This window comes from Oncorhynchus mykiss, chromosome 16 (assembly GCF_013265735.2).
Source record: "Oncorhynchus mykiss isolate Arlee chromosome 16, USDA_OmykA_1.1, whole genome shotgun sequence".
Taxonomy (NCBI): domain Eukaryota; kingdom Metazoa; phylum Chordata; class Actinopteri; order Salmoniformes; family Salmonidae; genus Oncorhynchus; species Oncorhynchus mykiss.
In genome coordinates, this window is record NC_048580.1 from 18222149 (window position 1) to 18242383 (window position 20235).

Consider the following 20235-nt stretch of genomic DNA (forward strand, 5'->3'; position numbering starts at 1 on the left):
GAGGTGAATGACCGTGGTGGACGCCACTGCCTACCTGAGCTTTAGGTTAGCCATGAATTCCTCCAAAGAAACATTGTCCAGAAGAACAAAGTCAGCCTTTCCAAACTCCAGACTCTCGTGTTCTGCCATGTTGTATTTTTTTTAAATCGGTTCAGAAGAAAATACTTTTTTGAAAAAGACAACTTCACTGTTTTGAGGTGGTCCTCCGCGACACCAGGTAAACAATGGCGAGCTGTTCAATGCACCTATTCAAGCTCTAAATGGTCGAGGAGCATTGTCTTCATTCAAGTAACGTTAGTCAACAGTACAAGTGATACGATGTTATTTTTTACTCATTTTGAATGAGCTGCAAAAAAATAAGGAAACGATACAAAACAGCCAAACTTATAGCAAAACGTATCTAATTATTTGTTCTCAATACAACGGACGGTTTCAAATAGGAATGGTTAGTTCAGAATATGCTTTCATATCCAGACACTTGTTGCTTTCGCCGAAAAGGTATTGTCCGGAGTCCCGTTACACTAAACGCCTATCAATAGAGCCCTTTCCTTGAATTTCTCGTCTCGACTCTATACAGACGAATACAATCCTTACCCGCCTCGCAACGCTCCACCCCCTGGTCAGAAGTGTTGGTCTAAACTTGTCATGTGTACATTTTGAAAAAAGTACAATTCCCATGACAACTGAAGAGTTTTATACATTTCTCGGGTGACTAGTCATTTTGACAAGTTCTTCAAATCCAATTCAGTATGCCTAGTCAGTGCCTCAAATGATTCCCAATAATTATGCCATATAAGGAAACATTCATAGCCTACAACATATCTTATGTGCAGACTAATCTACATAGCAGGCCTAAAAGAAACACCTGAAACTTGATCCCCCAACATTCTGGTCTTGACTGGAATAAAAAAAACTGTTGGGGAAGGTTCTCTGCACTATTCAAACAATCCAGTAAATGTGAAGGAGTTAAGATAGAGCGTGGCATATGCTTGTTTGCATGTGACTATTCCTCTTTTGTTTGTTGATATTTGTAAATTAAAAAATAGTGTGGCCTTGTTAACTTCCAAAGGTGGATCACAGTTGCATCACAGGTGCTCTCTACCATTTCCCCTGAAAATCGGAGCTTCCGGTTGTCAACAACTCAGCCTAGCTACATGCAGGCCTGCCATTTGTGACTTTGGGTAGTTTTTGTATGTCAAAAATAATAGGATGTAAAAAATAAAAAACGTTTTTTTTTTCAAGACAGCCTGCAATTTTTAGGCTCAACTCAACTCCCTGTTACAGAATTTGTACCATTGACTGACCATATAGATGATGATGAACATGTGACAAAAACACACTCAGCACTTTTAATTTATTGGAATTAGGCCTACTGAACACTGGCAAAATAAACTCAACATATAGGTTTATGACTGACAGTCTATATCACTTCACTGATGCTGCTGTAATTTGTCTACTAATTACAATTGTATGCCCTAGTATGCCATCTTGTGTTTGAGAGAGGTAGGCTATTATTTTACAATCTCTTATTACTATACTGTAATTGTATTAAAATACAAAAGGCCTATCTTAGTGATATAGAGTATCAACACACACAGCATTTTACTCTGAAAACATGGGCGGGAAATATTTTTCTTACTGGTGCCTTTTGCAAATGTCAGCAAAATATGGAAATTAAATGTCAAACAATCTGAGAATTACATTAAGACTGCCTAATTTCAACTCTTGAGAATCTAAATTGTTTTCATTTTGAATTAAAGCAAACTTTCACTTGCATACAGTATTTATTTTAAGCCAAATGATTGATGTCCATGCATCTGACTGTAAGTTGCTCTGGACAAAAGTGTAGACTATGCTAAATGACCAAAATAAAAAATAAAATGTTAGAAGAAGTGTTTTCAACTGCAACGCTGTTTTGACAGAAACACCATTAAATCTATAAATAAGAATCATATACTAAATGAAAACAGACACATATTGGCTTTAGTCTACCTCTTCGACTGAACAAGCAGTGACCCACCAAATGTGATGGTATTGGATGAAGCAGTGGCCCAAGAGCTACCACAGTCTTGGCTCACATACACCAGGGACCCTCTGCGCAGAAAGGTCATATAAGTGGACAGATTACCCACAGTGGAGGGACTACTGATTTTGGTGTGAGAGACAGCCACCCAGTAACCATTGATCACCAACCATAGGTCCGTCTTGACACCATGTCTCCCACTCTGTGTGGAGAAGAAGAACTGGTAGACTCCTTTGACAGGCGCCCGGAACACCCCGGTCCTCCGGTTGAAGGCTCGCCCAACGTTCACAAGGACAGTCCTGTACTTGATGCGGTTCACCTTGCCTGAGATGGGCCCGGGATAGGAGGCAAAGAAGTGGACTTTTCTCTTCAGGGCTGGAGGAGAGGAAATGACCAGAGATCAGCATGGACATTTGGAAATGTATTTTGATTGTTTTAATTCAAAACGCTTTATGACCACTCACGTCTTGGCTTCTTCTTACACCTCCAGTTTATATTGTCTCGACTTACACAGGTCTCGCTTTTCCTGCACTTTCCACACACAATGGTGTTGATATCTGACGGGGGGGGGGTCACATGTTCAAATTGTAAAACACTCATAAACTACCACAATGAGAGTTCTAGCTATACATATCGTGTCCGTTTCCCAGACACAAATTATAGCCAAGTCCGGCCCTAAAAGGCGTTTTTAATGGAGAATCTCGATTGAAAATACTTTTAGTCTAGGACTTACACTTAGTCTGGGAAACTGGCTCACAAAGACCAATCTTACCTGCACAGTAGGCCAGGTGACATGTCGTCGGTTTGGTTAACTTGTAGACGTAATAATTGCCCTGGCACTTCTTCACTTTGATGGGTGTGGACTTGAAAGCGCAGCAGTTCTTGTTCCAGTGGCCGCAGACCTTGCGGGTGACGATCCCTTCCCTCCTCTTCGGGTGAGGCCCAGCCAGCCACAGGGGGGCGTGGGTGCCACACTTGTTCATGGGCACACACCTCTCGGGCATCTGCAGACTGTTGCCCTTGTAGAACAGGCGGTACCAGCCTTGCCACTTGACGTTGCGGTCACACATCTTGTTCTTGATGCTGGTGTTAGTGGCCCTCCAGGGCTGGTCCAGGACGGTGTAGCGGAAGCAGGGATCGAAGGGTCGCATGGAGTCTTCTTCCTCTGATGACTGCACGATGTCCCCCTCTCCATGGTTTGGGGGGTAAACAAAAGAAGTGCTGCCTACCAGAGATATCACATAGACAGAGACCAGACAGGAAAGGAACAACAGACCAGTTATGCTCACACTAACGCTAGTCATTTGGAGATCTTGTCAAGGATTATAATGATGATCAAATTTTACTTATCAACAATAATGAAATCGACTGCAGTAAATGTCAGACAGGTATACTACATAACAAGCTGCACAAACTATCATTGTAAAAAAAAGTTGTAGAAATGTAATTGTGACGTAAAGGACATATCATATCATTTCATTCACTGACCTATTTCTGTTGTAGTCTCATTCTTAGGGCTTGTCAGCATCTGTGGAAGAAGAATCAAAAAGTCTAATCTGCCCGTTTAAAGAAGTATCCTATCACAAAAGATAGATCTTAATTAAGTGGAAAATCCCTTACCTGATTCAGGGCCTCCAGCTGTTGCCTGATATTTGTTTGTTCACATTTGAAGTGTTCCATTTCCTGAATAGATTTTTTATTTTAAAAATTATATGACAATAACCAATGAATAACTAATGAATCTTGTTACGCAGCATTATTGTTTAGGGGCGAACAAAGATTGATTCTTAGACTACATCATAGAAAGAATTTCTAAAACATGTAATTTAAGTTTCAAAAATTGCATTACCTTGTAGACAGCAGCAAGTTGCATCACCAAAGGTTGATCCTCAAACTTCCAAATCTTAAACTCAACCTGGAAGATTAAGATTTTTAAAAAGCATTATTAATTCGGCAAACCTTTGGAAGTTTTATGGCACTGTGCCAATCTCATTATTAGGTTGGGTTTGGAACTTCCATCTGATGTAAACAACATTGGGAAGAACGTATTTAATACATAATGTATGATTTCTATATTCCAAATCTCCATCTGCTATGCTTTTGAACATCACTCTGAGTAGTTGATACTCACAGAACTGGCATTCCCTACCGAGCCCACTGTGTAGGGTGATAGCACAGCAAAGAACACAGCCACAGTTAACGCAATCATCTAGGGAAAACAGTGACAAATCAATTATATAAGATAGTACTATTTCAATTATTATACATTTCTAAGATTATTTTTTAGATATTGTGCTATTCCCAAATGAATGCTCTTGTAATTACATATGTAATTACATATTAATTAGAAGAGGAGCGTGATCAGATATAAGGTATTTTGTTTTAAATTATGCTGGCTAAATATTCTTACCTGGAAACACTGCATCTCAGAGTCAATGATGAGGGACCCTGTACATTAGGATACCAAAGTTAGGGAAACTATAAGGGCTGTCAAATCCCTCTGTCAAATGTGTTGAATCAGCACATATCAGAACATATCAGCATCATGGAGCAAATTATTCATGTAATGCACCTAAAGGATTTGAAATGGTACCAACGGTACAGGAACTGATATTTGTCTTTAAATAATATAACCCTACAAAGCACTTGAAATTTAAAAACGTTTCCCCACCTGTTTAGGTCAGCATCTTGAAAATCAGTCCGCGGATGGACTTATATACCCATGTACGGGGACTAATGTCACACACACAAAAAAGAGAAGTTATTAAGGACTTCAGTTAAACAGCATTTTACCCACTCAGTAAGTTTAGGTGTTACTTTTCACAGACAAGATGCAGACGTGTACATGAAATGATCTTTACTATCAGCAGTTTAGGATGCAGTGTGGTCAACAATGGCCCATGGAAAAAGTTGTTGGCTATACATATTCATGAACTGCATTTTGACTTTTCATGGGTCAAAACGGGTCCTCATCGGGGTACAAAATCACGGGTGAATTGGGAAAGAAACTTTCAGTGTTGATTATATCAGACTACCAGGACAGTTAAACTTATTCTAATGGGGCTGATTCAAATCAGAACAAAACAGATACTAAGTGGTAGATCAATATAATAGATCAATATAGCCAAGAATTTGATGCTGTCCATGAAATAAAATGAACCCATTTCAGACACACCGATCTGAAATGTAAAACCAGAAATGGCTCTTCAAATGAAAAGGTTCCCTGTCAAGTAATTTTCATCTGTTTAATTTAGGTTTTGAGACATGTTGCTTGTGTAAGCAGCTAATGGGGCAATGCATGGGAAAACCACATGCAAGATATGATTGGTTGGAGCCATGGGTGTGCAAATGTTTTTTCAGCATCAGCAAAACTAAGAGCGGTGACATAGGCTGCAGTATGAATCTAAAAACACTTTACCTGCATTTGCCATTCAATCCTTTGTGGGCTAAACCTAGAATTGAAAAACAATGATACTTGAAACATTGATTGGATTAACGTGTGAATATGTTGAATACGTAGTACTACTTCACGTTTCCTCTGTATTGAAAATGTCCAGTTTTTACATGCGTAAATGTCAGCAATGCACTCAGCACTGTAATACCCCGAGAAAATAGGTCCTATTCTAGACTGAGGGGTGCAGGCATTTTTACATTTTTAATGTAATTTATTTTGCAGATGCTCTTATCCAGTGCGATTTACAGTAGTGAGTGCATACATTTTCCTATTTGTTTGTTCTGGTCTCCCTAGGGAATAGAACCCACCACCCTGGCATTGCAAGTGCCATGCTCTACCAACCGAGTCACACGGGACCCAGCCACTGAGGAATGAAGAACTTGAGACTATGTCCAAGATGTCCGAACGTTGATTTCAACATGATCTACTCGTGCGATCGATGGACCGTCTATATCCAGCTTGCATTCGGTTTAGACGGCCCAATTTCACACTCAGTGCACACAGGGAGCAGCGCAAGCAGCGATAACTTCATCACGTTGTCCAAAAACATGGTAGACATTGGATGAATATAAAATGTTAATATCTTCGGCTGTTAGTGATGGGGAAAAATAGGCCTCATCAACAGTTATTTTAATAATTCAAAGGATGTTTTGTACACAAAGATGATGACTAAAGTGTCTTATTAGGAATTTTCAAATCTGACTTCTCTATGCGGCTGTCTATGGAAATTGGCTTTATGGGCCCGGCTTCAATTAAACTGCAGTACTAAAGCAAGACTGTAGGAGCAGTCCAAACCGTCTAGACCAGAACCCTGGCCCCTTGGGGCCGGTCGTCACTTCTTACCACAGCCACAAAGTCATAAACCCTGCCTATTTAGACAATTTAACTTCTTAAAATGGGATTGTACATTTAACCCTAACCACACTGTTAACCCTAACTTTAAATTAAGATCAAAAAGCTCATTTTTGTTATCATGAATTTTTACAATGTGGCTGTGCTATCTAGTGGAACCCCTTGGGTGCATCTGCATAATGATGCTTGAGGGCTGTGCAAACACTGCAGTATCAAAGATACCCCAATAGGGGTAGTAGCAATGCTACTTTGGTATTTTACTGTTTCATGCCACTGAGAAGATGAATTAACTGGCATAGCTAAAAACAAACGTAATAAATTGGTAGAAATAGCACATTGAGTCTGCAGTTGAACATCCCTTTTTAGACTAGTGCTATTGAAGAGTTATTTCAATTTTCAGTTGTTCCACACAACGTTGTTGTCAGGTGGATGACAAGTGTCCTCTCACAAATAATGCTAGCTAGGCACAGTCAGCTAGGTATGTTGCAGCAAGTGTGTCCTTGACAGCAGACGTCTGTCACTAGTCTGTGTTGGATGCCCCCAGTCATAAACAAGACTGGCTATTCTTTGTTAGGATGCACGTCAGACGTCTTTAGCCAGGGCACAGGTGGTCTGGCTTGCCAGACTCTTAGACTAGGCCTAGGGCATTGAACAAAAGACTCTATCCCACTTTAATCTCATGGTTCTAATTCTAATCACCTATTCTGATGAATATGAAAAACACAGTGCCACCGACGCGGCCCGCTACCAAAGACTGTGGGTTCTCCTTCTCTGTGGCCAACGTGAGTATGACATTTAAACGTGTTAACCCTCGCAAGGCTGCCTGCCCAGACCAGCTGGCTGGTGTGTTTACAGACATATTCAATCTCTCCCTATCCCAGTCTGCTCAAGATGACCAACATTGCTCCTGTACCCAAGAAGGCAAAGGTAACTGAACTAAATCGCCACGTAGCACTCACTTCTGTCATCATGAAGTGCTTTGAGAGACTAGTCAAGGATCATATCACCTCCACCTTACCTGTCACCCTAGACCCACTTAAATTTTCTTACCGCCCCAATAGACCCACAGACGATGCAATCACCATCACACTGCCCTATCTCATCTGGACAAGAGGAATACCTATGTAAGAATGCTGTTTATTGACTACAGCTCAGCATTCAACACCATAGTACCCTCCAAGCTCATCATTACGCTCTCGGAGTGTGGTGTCAGGAAAATAACCTCTCACTCACTGTCAACAAAACAAAGGAGATGATTGTGGACTTCAGGAAACAGCAGAGGGAGCACCATCCTGTCCACATCAACGGGACATTAGTGGAGAAGGTAGAAAGTTATGTTCCTCTGCATACACATCACGGACAAACTAACAGTGTGGTGAAGGCGCAACAGCACCTCTTTTAACCTCAGGAGGCTGAAGAAATTTGGCTTGTCACCTAAAACCCTCAAACTTTTACAGATGCACAATTGATAGCATCCTGTCGGGTTGTATCACCGCCTGCTATGGCAACTGCACAGCTCTCCAGAGGGTGGTGCGGTCTGCACAATGCGCCAGCGGGGACAAACTACCTGCTCTCCAGGACACCTACAGCACCCGATGTCACAGGAAGGCCCCGCTACCATCCAGAAGGTGAGGTCAGTACAGGTGCATCAAAGCTGGAACCGACCGAAAAACAGCTTCTATCGCACTGTCATCAGACTGTTAAACAACCATCACCAGCACAGAGGCTGCGGCCTACATACAGACTTGAAATCATTGGTCACTTTAATGTTTATATATCTTGCATTACTCTTCTCATATGTATATACTGTCTTCTATACTATATATTGCATCTTAGCCTATGCCACTTGGTCATTGCTCATCCATATATTTATATTTTCTTATTCCATTCCTTTACTTAGATTTGTGTGTATTAGGTATCTGTTATGGAATTGTTAGAAATTACTGCACTGTCAGAACTAGAAGCACAAGCATTTCGCTACACTTACAATAACATCTGCTAACCATGTGTATGTGACCAATAACATTTTATTTGATGACAGTCACTCACAAATATATATATATATATATATTGGTATTTTAGTCTAGCCAGCTATCTAAACTTATTGTAATCATGGCCGAATTACCGACCGGGCATGAAGGGCATGTGCCCAGGGGCCCTGACCTTCAGGCGCCCTCATTGTATCATTTTAACATGGCATAAGTCACAGCAATATGTGTAGAATTTCAATAAATGAGCACGAGACTAACTGTAAAACGTTCCTTACTTGACTAGGCCACCCTCGATTCCATTCAGTCAAAGACGAGGGTGTCCCTGCAAAAAAAATCCCTGCAGCTCTGACGTCAAGGCCGCCTAGCTGTTGTCAGGTAAATCACTCTGCTACAGTAAGGCAAAACAAAAAACTTTGAGGATCATGCTACACATAGGACAACGCATTATTAAAGATAGTGTCCTGTGTAAGGACTAACAGTAGCCATGGCTGTTCCAGAGAGAGCTTTTTGTTTACTATGGGCTGCCTGTAGAGGCCAGCTCTCCCACACTTGGCATAGGGTTAACTACAACCTGGGTCAATCACTTCTATTTAAACTAAACTCCAAGTCATCGTGGAAAATAACATGGCTGTTCTAAATAGGCTATCTGATGGAATAGGTCAAAGAAGAGAGTCAGTGTACTGACAGAAGCACATGCAGGGTGACATTCTAGATGTCTAGGGACATGTATACTGTGATGAGGGCAAGGTAGAGTTACTGAACTTGAAAGGTCATGGAGCTGGTTCCAGCCAATGGCAAGACAATGGTTTCTGCCTAGAAACACGTCGCACTGATTATCTGGGCCCGGACAAGAAACAGCCACTAAGCCTAGACTCCTTACACAGATTAAATAAGCAATATAGCACAAATGATTCATACCACTTCAGAGGGCTAAGTGGAAACAATTATTTCAGGTCTGTATGAACTGCCTGGAGATTGGTGGCTAGGGGTTGTTTCTGTACAGGGTCATATTGTCGTTATCTTCAAGCCCTACATTAAAGAATTATTAAAACAACCATTTGTCATTGAAATAGGTTTAATAATACCACATATTTACAATGTCAATGAAAAAAATATTTTCATTTAAAACACTTACAATATAACTGAAGAAATGTATAGAGTTTATTACAAAATAAAAGGGAATTGATAGAAGCGGATAGGCTGGGAGAATCTTCCCATCACATACACAGCATCAAATATTCCTATGTGACTGGCCTAACCTTAAGGGTCACAGACAATAAGAACGATGTGCTTTGCCCTTTGGGATGTGTTTTAACTAGCTTCTGATGAACTTTGCCACTGGCAATAGAACACCGGTGCGTAAAAGATGAACACTGGCTTCCTATCACAAAGTATATCACTGTCTTACTGCAAATGAACTTGGGTAAAATTGTTTCCACAATGTATTTCTCTAGAGCTTGAGTTCACAGGAATACAGAACGTCACAACACTGAACAGACCAACTCATTTTTGTTAGTTGAATCCTGTCCATTGAACTGGCAAGAGAAAATGTACTTGAAATGATGAAATCAATATATAGACATCAGGACCAATACTCATGAAGGCATCAAGACATGGTAGAACAGTACGTAATATTATTTTAGAATCAAATAAGTAAGTCATTAGCAGCCTTCTCATAGATTGAATACTACATTGTTAATAATGTACATGGTTCAAGTAAAGAGAACTTGACTGACGCAGTTAAGGCTGAGGTGGCATTTTCTGACAGTCAGCGATTTGGAGCAAGGGAGGTCTAATGCCCGCCAGGACATTCAGTTATTCTACAGTACTGGTTCATCTAAGGACTTCTACCACACCTCAACAGCTCCAGCTCACTTCTGTTTACAGTACATAAAGATCCTCTCAGAGAGTTCAACCAACACATCGGATTGTCTTTTCAACCTCGGTCCGGTTCAGAAGGACGCAACATTCTGAATGTTGCAGATAGAAAATGTTACGTATAGAGATGCCGTGATTCCCTAGTCGACATGATAGAAAGGCTTGGCTGCTCTACACAACGTTTCTACCTGAACGTTCCATAACATACTGAACTGGTGTTACATATTCTCACTCGCCCACGGTCACGCTACACCCTCTCAACAACATACTGGGCACAGTATCTGGGTCTTCAGACCCACCCTGCCACATCTCTCCCCCCAAAAATGAAGTATGACATTGGGACCGCACTACCCTGCACACCCTCCCATGTTTATTTCATCAACATCGAGCGATAGTAAAAGGCATAAACTGACACACACCTAGAAATGTTTTTAATAGAAGTGCTGACTAACGGAGAGTAAACTAGAAAAAGAAAGCCACACATTCTTATGCTCCCAAACATTTCATGGGTAAAGCAACCATGTTTGTATGCCCATTAAATGTTTGGGAGAATAATTAGTGTGACAACTTTTTTTTATTTTATTATCAACATCTGGCACTCCCATAAAAACCCTCATGGAGGTGAACAAAGATTATATGTTTTTATAATCTAAGCTAAAAGAAAACCATGAAGGGCATCATTGTGAGAACAAGAAAACATGCCAATGCCAAAACCAGGATGGAAAACATCCAGTCATATGTGGGCGGGGTTAGGTGGCTGTCTGCCTTGGCTGTTGGCATACAGAGCCTCAATCTAACCAGGGTGGCGTCGACATTATCCTCATTTGGCTACCCTGTAAATGGTCAGGTCCAGGGGTTCTCTGCTGGGCACACACCAGTCGTCTGCCTCCTGGCTAACCTTGTAATTCCGCAGAGCTGTCTTGTTGTACACCGGGAGCCTCTCCACAGAGTCTGTGGACAAGGCCTGTGGAGGGAAGGAGATCGAGTTGTATTGTGTGTTCAAAGCATCCCCCCCAAAAGAAAGAAAGGTCACTTCTCTTTTCCCCACTAGCACGGCCTTTGCTGATAAGTACTTTGTCAATAGAAAAATGTAACTGATACGATTGTGATGTGTTGTTGTCTCACCTAGCTATCTTAACATGAATGCACTAATTGTAAGTAGCTCTGGATAAGAGCGTCTGCTAAATGAAAAAAATACAAAATTCGAATGAATCCATAGTCAGACGAGTTATATGACAATTACACAAGTCCCATTGTCTCAGTATGTAGCTTACCTTCATGTGGATGACAGCGTCAGTGCCGTAACCCTCCATAGAGTAGAGCTGCAGGTCTCCCTGGAAGTACTGAGCGTAGAGCCGGGAGATGGGCAGGCCGTAGCCAAAGCCAGCCTGGAGAGAACACGACACGGCTCTAAACCACGGCTGCTTCAACAGTCTGATAAACATGAGTGTTTTGGAAAGTTTGGATAGAAATATGTATTGTGTAGAACAGACAGACATGCCTCTCTGACATGTAGAGTAAGGAAACATGTCAGCTCTACTTCACAGCATTTCTACCGGAAATGTTCAGTATGTTGCACCCTCCTGAATACGAACCTGGTCCGTGAAAGAATAGACTTGACAAAGAGCAGAGGCACTCACCAATGGGGTCTGAGAGTGCTCACCCCTCTCTGGCGTGGGGGCCGTAGAGTACATGTAGCTGAAAAGATTCTCAATCTTCCTGAAAGGGACTCCGCCACCCCTGTCACTCACCTACGCGTTGCCAGAGAGTGAGGGAGAGAAAGAGAAGGAAAAAAAAGTCAGGCATTAGAGGAATGGCCAGTCATAAAAAAGGTGGAGATGCTGCCAGAAAGGTGGGTGCCCCTCGTGCCATTGGCTTGAATTCAACAGCCTGCCTTACGATAGGCCAAACCAAGGCATCTATTCTGCATATCGTCAAGGTAACTGGACAATAAGGCCACTCAGTTCCCTCTCCCTCTTTATGTCACTGCAAGGGGCGTATTCCTTACGGAAACCGTTTAAGGACCAAACGGAAGTAAACAGAGAATTGAGTTTCTATTGAACAAATTCAGGTAGGGCCTTCCCCATTTAAGAAATGCTTTGCCACAGAATGAGAGTAATGAATACTCCCCAGGTGCACCGGTCAGCTCACCAAAAGAACAAGCAGTACTGAGATCAAGTTACTGCAGGACAAGGTTAATGGGCTCTTAGTATGGAAGTCAATGTAGACCTAATCCTGTTAATCTAATCTGGGATTAGCAGCTTGGTTTAACATTAAACAGAATTAATAAGGGTCAAAATCTTACATAACAGCTTTAATAAGGATTTGGGGGGTGGGGGGGTGGATACAAATAAAATGTCAATTCATTATGCCACAGATTATCATTAGCACTTGTGAGTGTGACAATGGTATTAATTGAGAATAATGGCAATTGTAATGTTTTTAAACATAGCAATACAATTCACTAACATACTGTACCTTGATTGACAGGTCCTCTCCTCCAATGGCCACCATGACTTGAATGGGTGGTAGCCTGTTGCTGGCATCATGGTTCTCAATTGTGGCCCTCATAGCATTCTGGAAAATGGACCAATAGACAAAATAACATTCACAAGTGACTAACATCTTCAATCTAAGAATACATTTTTAATGCAGGTTCTACCATACCTTGAAAAGCTCAAACAACATGTGGTAGAGATGGGAGGGCACATAGACAATGCTTATAGGTTGTTTCCGGTTGTTGACTGGGTAAAGCAAAAGAGAATAAATGAATAAACAACATCTGCAGTATAATTAAAATACAAAAGCCATTAGGATGTAAAGAGTCATTGACAGATTCTGTTGACATCCATTTTGATTATTCTGGGAAGAGAGGGGGATTTAGTCAGTGTCAATATTGTTCGAGGCAGCCAGCCAGCCATCGCCACTTATCCATTACTTCTGCCTCGCTGGAATAATTACTTGGCCCTCAGGTCCAGACAGAAGAGACTGTTGGTACACACAGCGGTGGCACTCAGACAATTTCATCCAAGACTCCCAAATTAGCATAAAATGGTCATCTACATGCATGCGTCATAGGTGATATCAGTGGAATAGATGATTAGTTACGCTTGGTTTGGTTCTTACCATTCATTTCTTGCAGCATCAGGTCTGGCGAGCTCAGATAGTACTGATCACACACCAACTTGGCGCTCTGGTAAGCATCTGGAAAAATACAACACCATGAAATGACACAATAAGGGTGTTTGAGTACAAGAGAAATTAAAAAAATATATATATTTCACTACATCAAAAAAATACAATTGGTCACCTCTATTCTCTCCATGCACCCATAGGATATTACAAGTCTTTATAATCTATGACAGCTCAACACCACATTAAAGATCCATGAATTATTATTTTCTACCTCTGACCACCTCTGTGACATCACAGTGAGGGTCGATGCTCCCTATTGTGTTGGGGTGAAGTGGATTCGTTGCTCCATCAAACACAAGAGCTACAGCACAATGAGTGGAAAAGTCAGTTTCAAAATGGCCGACAATTGTCTAAAATAATGGATAACTTAGTGGACTGACATCTGTACTCACTGTGCTGGTTGATAAGCATGCGGATAGATATACGGCTCATGTAGAAACGGTCCAGGAAGTACTGAATGTTCTGGTTGGTGACTGGGTCCTGGCCGAACACCGACTTGTACTCAATGACGCCCTGTGCCATGGTGGGCACTACTTCATTGTGCCTGTTCCTGATATTCACCAGGGTGTCCACAAACCTAGAGGATAAAAGGTGACTGACTGTAAGACAAACAGCATGAGATAGATTGAGAGGGCCTACCTGGCTATCAAAGATGATTGAGGACTTACTCATCCAGGACACTGTGGCTGTCAGGAGTCTTGTCCAAGAACGCAAGGATTTCCATCAAGCTCTGCACATACCTGAAAACACATTTTTCAGTTTGCATCATTCCGGAGTAGTGTGGCGTATATGTTTAGCTGCAGCAATACAACTTATAACTAGGGTTGCAAAGCTACCGGTAATTTACCAAAGTTCCCAGAATCTTCAGTAATTAACAGAAAGCCAATGACGATCTATTTTCATTTTGGTCATTTATACTTGAACTTTTTTTAAGATCTATTCATATATAGTATTCATTCATCAGTGTCCATATTGTCCATGAGTTTCTAATAGACAGACCATATGGTTCAAGAGAAAATAGCCTAGATAAGAAAGCATCTAATCAACAATGGCATTTTTCAATTAACTCGGCAACTCTTCCAACTATTGACTTTTTTGCACAACTGCCACCAGTTTGACGTCAAAACATGAACAAATGCATATTGACATAGTAACATAAATTAAAGGATATTTCATGCTGAAACCCTCACATTAAAACACCAAATGGTATTCAATACATTGATAGCTGTAAAACATTATCCTAAATATATGCTTTGTCATTCTATTTCTTATTTAAAAGCCGTATGTAATTATTTAACATGTGATAAGGCCAGACAGAGGGCCAAGGATAATCTGAAGTACCCAAAAGAGCCACTTGATGTCTTGTGATAGATTACATAAAATCCTTGAAAAGAATCATTGAAAAATGTTCATTCTATAGCTAGAGGACTCCTGATATCTTCAGAAGTGATAAGTATACTTTTTTTGTCTTTATCTGTTGTGACATAGTACTGTCTTTTTGCTAGCTGGGGCCCTCTACTTTAAGTGCTGCATATCTTCCCAGTGGCCTACTTGGTGTGTGAACTGCATCACTTGCAGATAGTTGTTGACACATCAACCAGGATCAAGGTAATCAGTGGCTGTATTGGAGGGGGAGTGGTTTCACCTCTACAAGGCAATCAGCAATTAGTACAGGGAGGCATGCTCTCCACCTCTGCTAACCAATCCCCTGGTTTGTCGCAAAACTAAGACCGTTGCCGAAACAAAAACGGTTTTGCGGAGTTGTTCGAGGAAAGAAAGAAAGAGAGGAAGGCTCCACACCACTCTCACTTGAGTATCTTACCTAGTTATTTACAGATTCAAAATGTTGCTCTTTTGTAGCTTTGGCAACTATGTGTGTTTTCTATACCCATTTGCACCTCTCCCTGTAGCCTTTATAGACACTCCCCACTCCTTGGCTGCAACCCTTGTAATTTAGTGCAATTCAGGGTATCTGGCAGTGTTTGGAACTGCCGATCTGCGGTCAAGAACGCTGAGTTCAACTCAGCCTATGCTGACCTTCAGTCCCTTGAATATTTGGCCCTGACGGAGACGTGGAACACCCGAGAGCACTGCTACTCCAGCTGCTCTTTATTCATCTGATTGTTCTCTCTGAGAGCATCTGGTCGTCGCAGTGGTGGCACAGGTCCACTTATTCCTCTTAACTTCTTGGTGACTGGGGCAGTATTGAGTAGCTTGGATGAATAAAGTGCCCAGAGTAAACTGCCCGCTACTCAGCCATAAAAGCCAGAATATGCATATAATTGGTATATTTGGATAGAAAACACTGAAGTTTCTAAAACTGTTTGAATGTCGTCTGAGTATAACAGAACTCGTATGGCAGGCGAAAACCTGAGAGAAAAGAATCCAACCAGGAAGTGGGAAATCTGAGGTTTGTAGTTTTTCAACTCATTGCCATTCTAATATATCTTCCTAAAGCTTCCACTAGATGTCAACAGTCTTTAGAACCGTGTATGATGCTTCTACTGTGAAGGGGGGCCGAATGAGAGGGGATTGAGCCAGGTGTCTGGCAGATTGCCACAAGCTTGTGACGCGCGGTCATGTGAAAGTTAACTTGCGGTTGGAACATTATTGAAGATTTATGACAACATCCTAAAGATTGATTATACACTTCTTTTGACATGTTTCTACGACCTGTAATATAACTTTTTGGACTTTTCATCCGACCTTTCGGCTGGAATTGCACGCACGTTTGGATTTACCAAACGCCCTAACAAAAGGAGGTATTTGGACATAAATTATGAACTTTATCGAACAAATCAAACATTTATTTTGGAACTGGGATTCCTGGGAGTGCATTCTGATGAAGAGCAAAGGTAAGTGACTATTTATAATGCTATTTCTGACTAATGTTGACTCCACAACATGGCGGATATCTCTGGCTGTTTGTCTCTGAGCGCCATACTCAGATTATTGCATGGTATGCATTTTCCATAATTTTTATTTTTTATTTTTTTATCTGACACAGCGGGTTGCATTAAGGAGAAGTGTATCTTTTATCAGTGTTTATTATGAGTATTTCTGTAAATTGATGTGGCCCTCTGCAAAATCACCGCATGTTTTGGAACTACTGAACATAACACGCCAATGTAAAATGAGATTTTTGGATATAAATATGCACTTTATCGAACAAAACACATTATGTGACATGAAGTCCTATGAGTGTCATCTGATGAAGATCAAAGGTTAGTGATTCATTTTATCAATTTCTGCTTTTTTGGGACTCCTCTCTTTGGCTGGAAAATTGGCTGTGTTTTTCTGTAAATAGCTTATATGAACTACATTTTCAAAAGTGAATGAAACAATAAAACTTGATCTAAAAAAAAAAAAAAAACTATTCAGTATCACCCTCAAACTTAACTGCACTTAGAATAATCACTCTTACCAGCTCTGCACCATCTGCACGGATGGGGTTGTAAGCAATCGGTCAGGTAGCAAATTGATCTCCTTCATGATGTTAGATAGTCGCACAGGTAGCTCTTGTCTCAAAAAGACAAATGATGTCGCCTCGCATGCATTGGTGGAACCTGGGGGGGAAAAAAATTAAATAAAGTAGAGGCAGGCAGGCCTAGCTTCTTTGCTCTGGGAGACCTGTACATATTGGGCTCCTGTCGCTGAAGGATACATTCTGTATTCCTAAAACAAACACATTTACCAGCCCTCTGGTTCGATAAACTTTTCCTGTCACCGAAGGCTTGCCTACAATCCAGAATGCCTTACCAGTCGCTAAAATGTGTTAACTATGGTATAAAAAAAAAAAATCAGCTTTTACATTTCCCGAATGGCAATACTAAAGTGCCTATAAGAACATCTAATAGTCAAAGGTATATTAAATACAAATGGTATCGAGAGAAAGTCCTTTAACTACAACCTAAAACTTCTTACCTGGGAATATTGAAGACTCATGTTAAAAGGAACCACCAGCTTTCATATGTTCTCATGTTCTGAGCAAGGCACTTAAACATTAGCGTTCTTTCATGGCACATATTGCACTTTTACTTTCTTCTCCAACACTGCTTTTTGCATTATTTAAACCAAATTGAACATGTTTTTATTTGAGGCTAAATTGATTTTATTGATGTATTATATTAAGTTAAAATAAGTGTTCATTCAGTATTGTTGTAATTGTCATTACATTTTTTTTGTCCTCCAATAATCGGTGTTGAAAAATCATAATCGGTCGACCTCTACACTATAGGCCTACCGCTGGCCAATCGGATGGCTCAGATTAGTGTCTGCAGTAACATAGCAGACATAAAAGAAAGCTAAAGCAATGTTATTACTGTGAGATTTCAAAACATTAAACCATGACTAGAGAGAGACTGTCAACAAACCGCTGTTTGGAGTGAGTTAATGTTTCAGTTCTTACTCAGCACTGTCAACCATTTGTATTAAACACTTCTATAAGCCATAAAATCCAGGCTCTTATTTCCACTCAGGGAACAAACAAGCACCGCAGCAGTAATGAATGAGTAGGAAAGTGTATCCATAGGCTTGCATTGTTGTCATTAGTGGCTTGGGTCTTTTTAATAAAGGAATATTTCTCTGTTCATAGGAGTAACAACATGAATTTGTGCATGAGGCAGAAGTAATGTGGTGCGGCTCGAGTTTCGCCATGAGCTGGAAGACGGTGTCCCCTTTTGGTCAGTGTCAGTCGAGGAAATGGAGAGCAGAGGGATGTTGAGAAGCGGGCACTCAGTTTGCTGCGCTCTCCCTCAGCTGAGACTGACCAGCTGATGCAAGCACATCAGCCCAGTAAAATAAAAAGCAAGCTCACTCGGCTGTGCCTCAAGTAGTACAACAACTGATCTATTACCAGTGTGACCATAGAGACTACCTCGATGTTGAAACGTTTTATTGATGGCCCAATCAATGCATTGGCAGGGAAATTCAAGCAAAGTCAATGTGGTGAAAATGTATTGGGCCTATAGCTTACTGCACAAACCTCATTGCTACAGTACTGTTTTTAATTGGTTAATGTTGTATAGCCTTACATTTAAGTCACAAACAAAATCTGAAAGGTAGAGCTCTGCTTGCATTTTGACTAAAAGTGATCGATTCAAAGGTTGGTGACCGCTGTTCTACAGTTTCCCTGTTAACACTAAACATTTTTCTTTGCTGTGGCAATTGTGATCAAATCAACTCAATATTAGCCACTTTCAATGAAACATCCCAAAACAAAACTATGCAAGAGATTTTGTTGTAGGCAGAACACGTCAGTGTAGGATTGTATTGCATTGCATTGACACATGACTCAGCCCGGCACGGCATAACCAAGCAGAGCTGCAGTAGGACTATATGCAAATAGACCATTGCCAAATATGGATCTGTGCCATTCACTTTGAACTGGACTGTGTTAACAACATGAGCAAACGGGCTTGTTCTGAGATCAAAGGGAGAGCTGCAAACTGTGCAGTTTGTCTTAAAGGGGCAGTGTTGTATTTTGAGACAGGCTTGAATAAGCTATGTAGCCAATAGGCAGGATGGCATAATGTCTCATTCTCTAATAAATGGTATGGGAATAATGCATTTTATTTAGTGAAGTGGTTACTTGCATCAAACAACATTTGCAGTCACCTCTGTCTGAAAGAGAAGTGGATAAACAGGTTCATGTCAAGCCCTGCATGTTTTTTCTCATGGAATGTAGGCCTACATTGAACACCACACATTTGCTGTTACGGTAGGCTGAATGATAGAACAGCCATTTCCATGTTAATGTTATTTTCTCCATTGTTTTTGATGGTAGACCCACATTATGATGAAGTAGCCTACTTGGCAACTTAAAACTAACTTAAAGCAGTTACAGACTCGGTGTTCACAGTAAACGCGCGCTGGAAGTTGCAGAGTTTTCACAACGTTCAAGTTTTCGCTCAGCATAAATGACATTTGCTCAGTGGCGAAAACATTTAGAGGGAACATTGCTTCTGACTAACAGTTAAATGGGAGTTTGCTACAAATGCTGACGCAATACTCAGCGCTATGAACTAGCCTAGTCTAGGAAAGGCGGACCAAAATATCCAGGAATTTCGCCCAGTAGAGCAAACTGAAACAAATGCGTACATGCCAAGACAAGCATAGTCTTGTATCTGTCATTCAAAACAATAATCTCTCTGAATCTGACCACTCAAAGTGGTGCAAAGTCATAAATCACACTAGCCACCTATGTCGCTCCAAAACAAGAGCGCGATAAAACTCAAATTGAATTGCATTGCCTCAGCTCAATGTTACATATTGCATTAAATAATTGTCAGTTGTCCAACATGGTAGCAACATTGAAGGGCTTACTCACCAAAATCGAGAAATTGTTTCATAGAGAGTGGTGACGGCGAAAATTTTGCAAAATGTTCTATATGTTTAGGCACATTGGCCAATGTAGCATTTTTCATTATAAATCTCACGAATTTCATCGTTGACGTCTTCAGTAAATCGCTTTGGGGGAAAAAAATAGGGCTACTACAAGTGCTCTTTCTGTTCCAATGTTGATTGCCCAAAAGAACAGGCTCGGTGAAAACCTGCAGCCAATAGGACACCAAAGTGGTTGTTTTTCCATCCAATAAAAAGGTTGTGGGTCCGTCGGAGGGGAGGGGCTTCTGACGAGACAATTGACGCACCCACAACCTTTCTCAGCTTCTAGCTTCTTACAAATAGGCTTATTTTCTATTTTATTTTTACAAATGGGTTTATTTTGAAATAGAAGGCTCTAGAAATATCAGGCTCTGGAAATAGAACTGCTGGACAGTTTGAGGGTAGAATGTCCTCTCATCCAAAGTTGCAAGATGCTCTGAATAAGTAGGCTTCCAATA

At 40.9% G+C, this 20235-nt stretch overlaps 3 protein-coding genes across 5 annotated transcripts in view; all 3 read right to left on the reverse strand.

The window, feature by feature from the left end:
- Nucleotides 1-767, reverse strand: part of myo1d (myosin 1D) — a 123957-nt gene extending 123190 nt beyond the window's left edge. The window contains exon 1 of one of the 2 annotated variants that reach the window (XR_005036457.1): nucleotides 35-767. Coding sequence is in view for 1 of the 2 variants with exons in the window: in XM_036946371.1 (XP_036802266.1) it covers nucleotides 35-129 (95 nt within the window). In the remaining variant the exon portion in view is untranslated. The remainder of the gene's footprint in view (nucleotides 1-34) is intronic. The other variant, XM_036946371.1, reaches the window with a different exon arrangement.
- A 568-nt stretch (nucleotides 768-1335) lies between these two features.
- Nucleotides 1336-4771, reverse strand: LOC110491495. The gene is made up of 9 exons (XM_021564980.2): nucleotides 4695-4771; nucleotides 4434-4471; nucleotides 4155-4232; nucleotides 3873-3938; nucleotides 3644-3706; nucleotides 3512-3551; nucleotides 2796-3248; nucleotides 2488-2580; nucleotides 1336-2398 (listed from the first exon to the last, which is right to left on the reverse strand). The coding sequence occupies exons 2-9, from the start codon at nucleotides 4446-4448 to the stop codon at nucleotides 1989-1991; spliced, it is 1218 nt and encodes a 405-aa protein (XP_021420655.2). The 5' UTR covers nucleotides 4449-4471; nucleotides 4695-4771; the 3' UTR covers nucleotides 1336-1988.
- A 4606-nt stretch (nucleotides 4772-9377) lies between these two features.
- Nucleotides 9378-19962, reverse strand: pdk2a (pyruvate dehydrogenase kinase 2a). 2 transcript variants are annotated; one of them, XM_021564981.2, is made up of 11 exons: nucleotides 19722-19960; nucleotides 16818-16959; nucleotides 14062-14133; nucleotides 13786-13970; nucleotides 13605-13694; nucleotides 13325-13402; nucleotides 12866-12942; nucleotides 12677-12775; nucleotides 11839-11949; nucleotides 11473-11586; nucleotides 9378-11162 (listed from the first exon to the last, which is right to left on the reverse strand). In XM_021564981.2, the coding sequence occupies exons 1-11, from the start codon at nucleotides 19837-19839 to the stop codon at nucleotides 11019-11021; spliced, it is 1230 nt and encodes a 409-aa protein (XP_021420656.1). In that variant the 5' UTR covers nucleotides 19840-19960; the 3' UTR covers nucleotides 9378-11018. The 2 variants fall into 2 exon arrangements, with proteins under 2 accessions (XP_021420656.1, XP_036802267.1); XM_036946372.1 differs by lacking the exon at nucleotides 13605-13694 and having other exon boundaries at nucleotides 19722-19962.
- Between the last annotated feature and the right edge of the window lie 273 nt (nucleotides 19963-20235).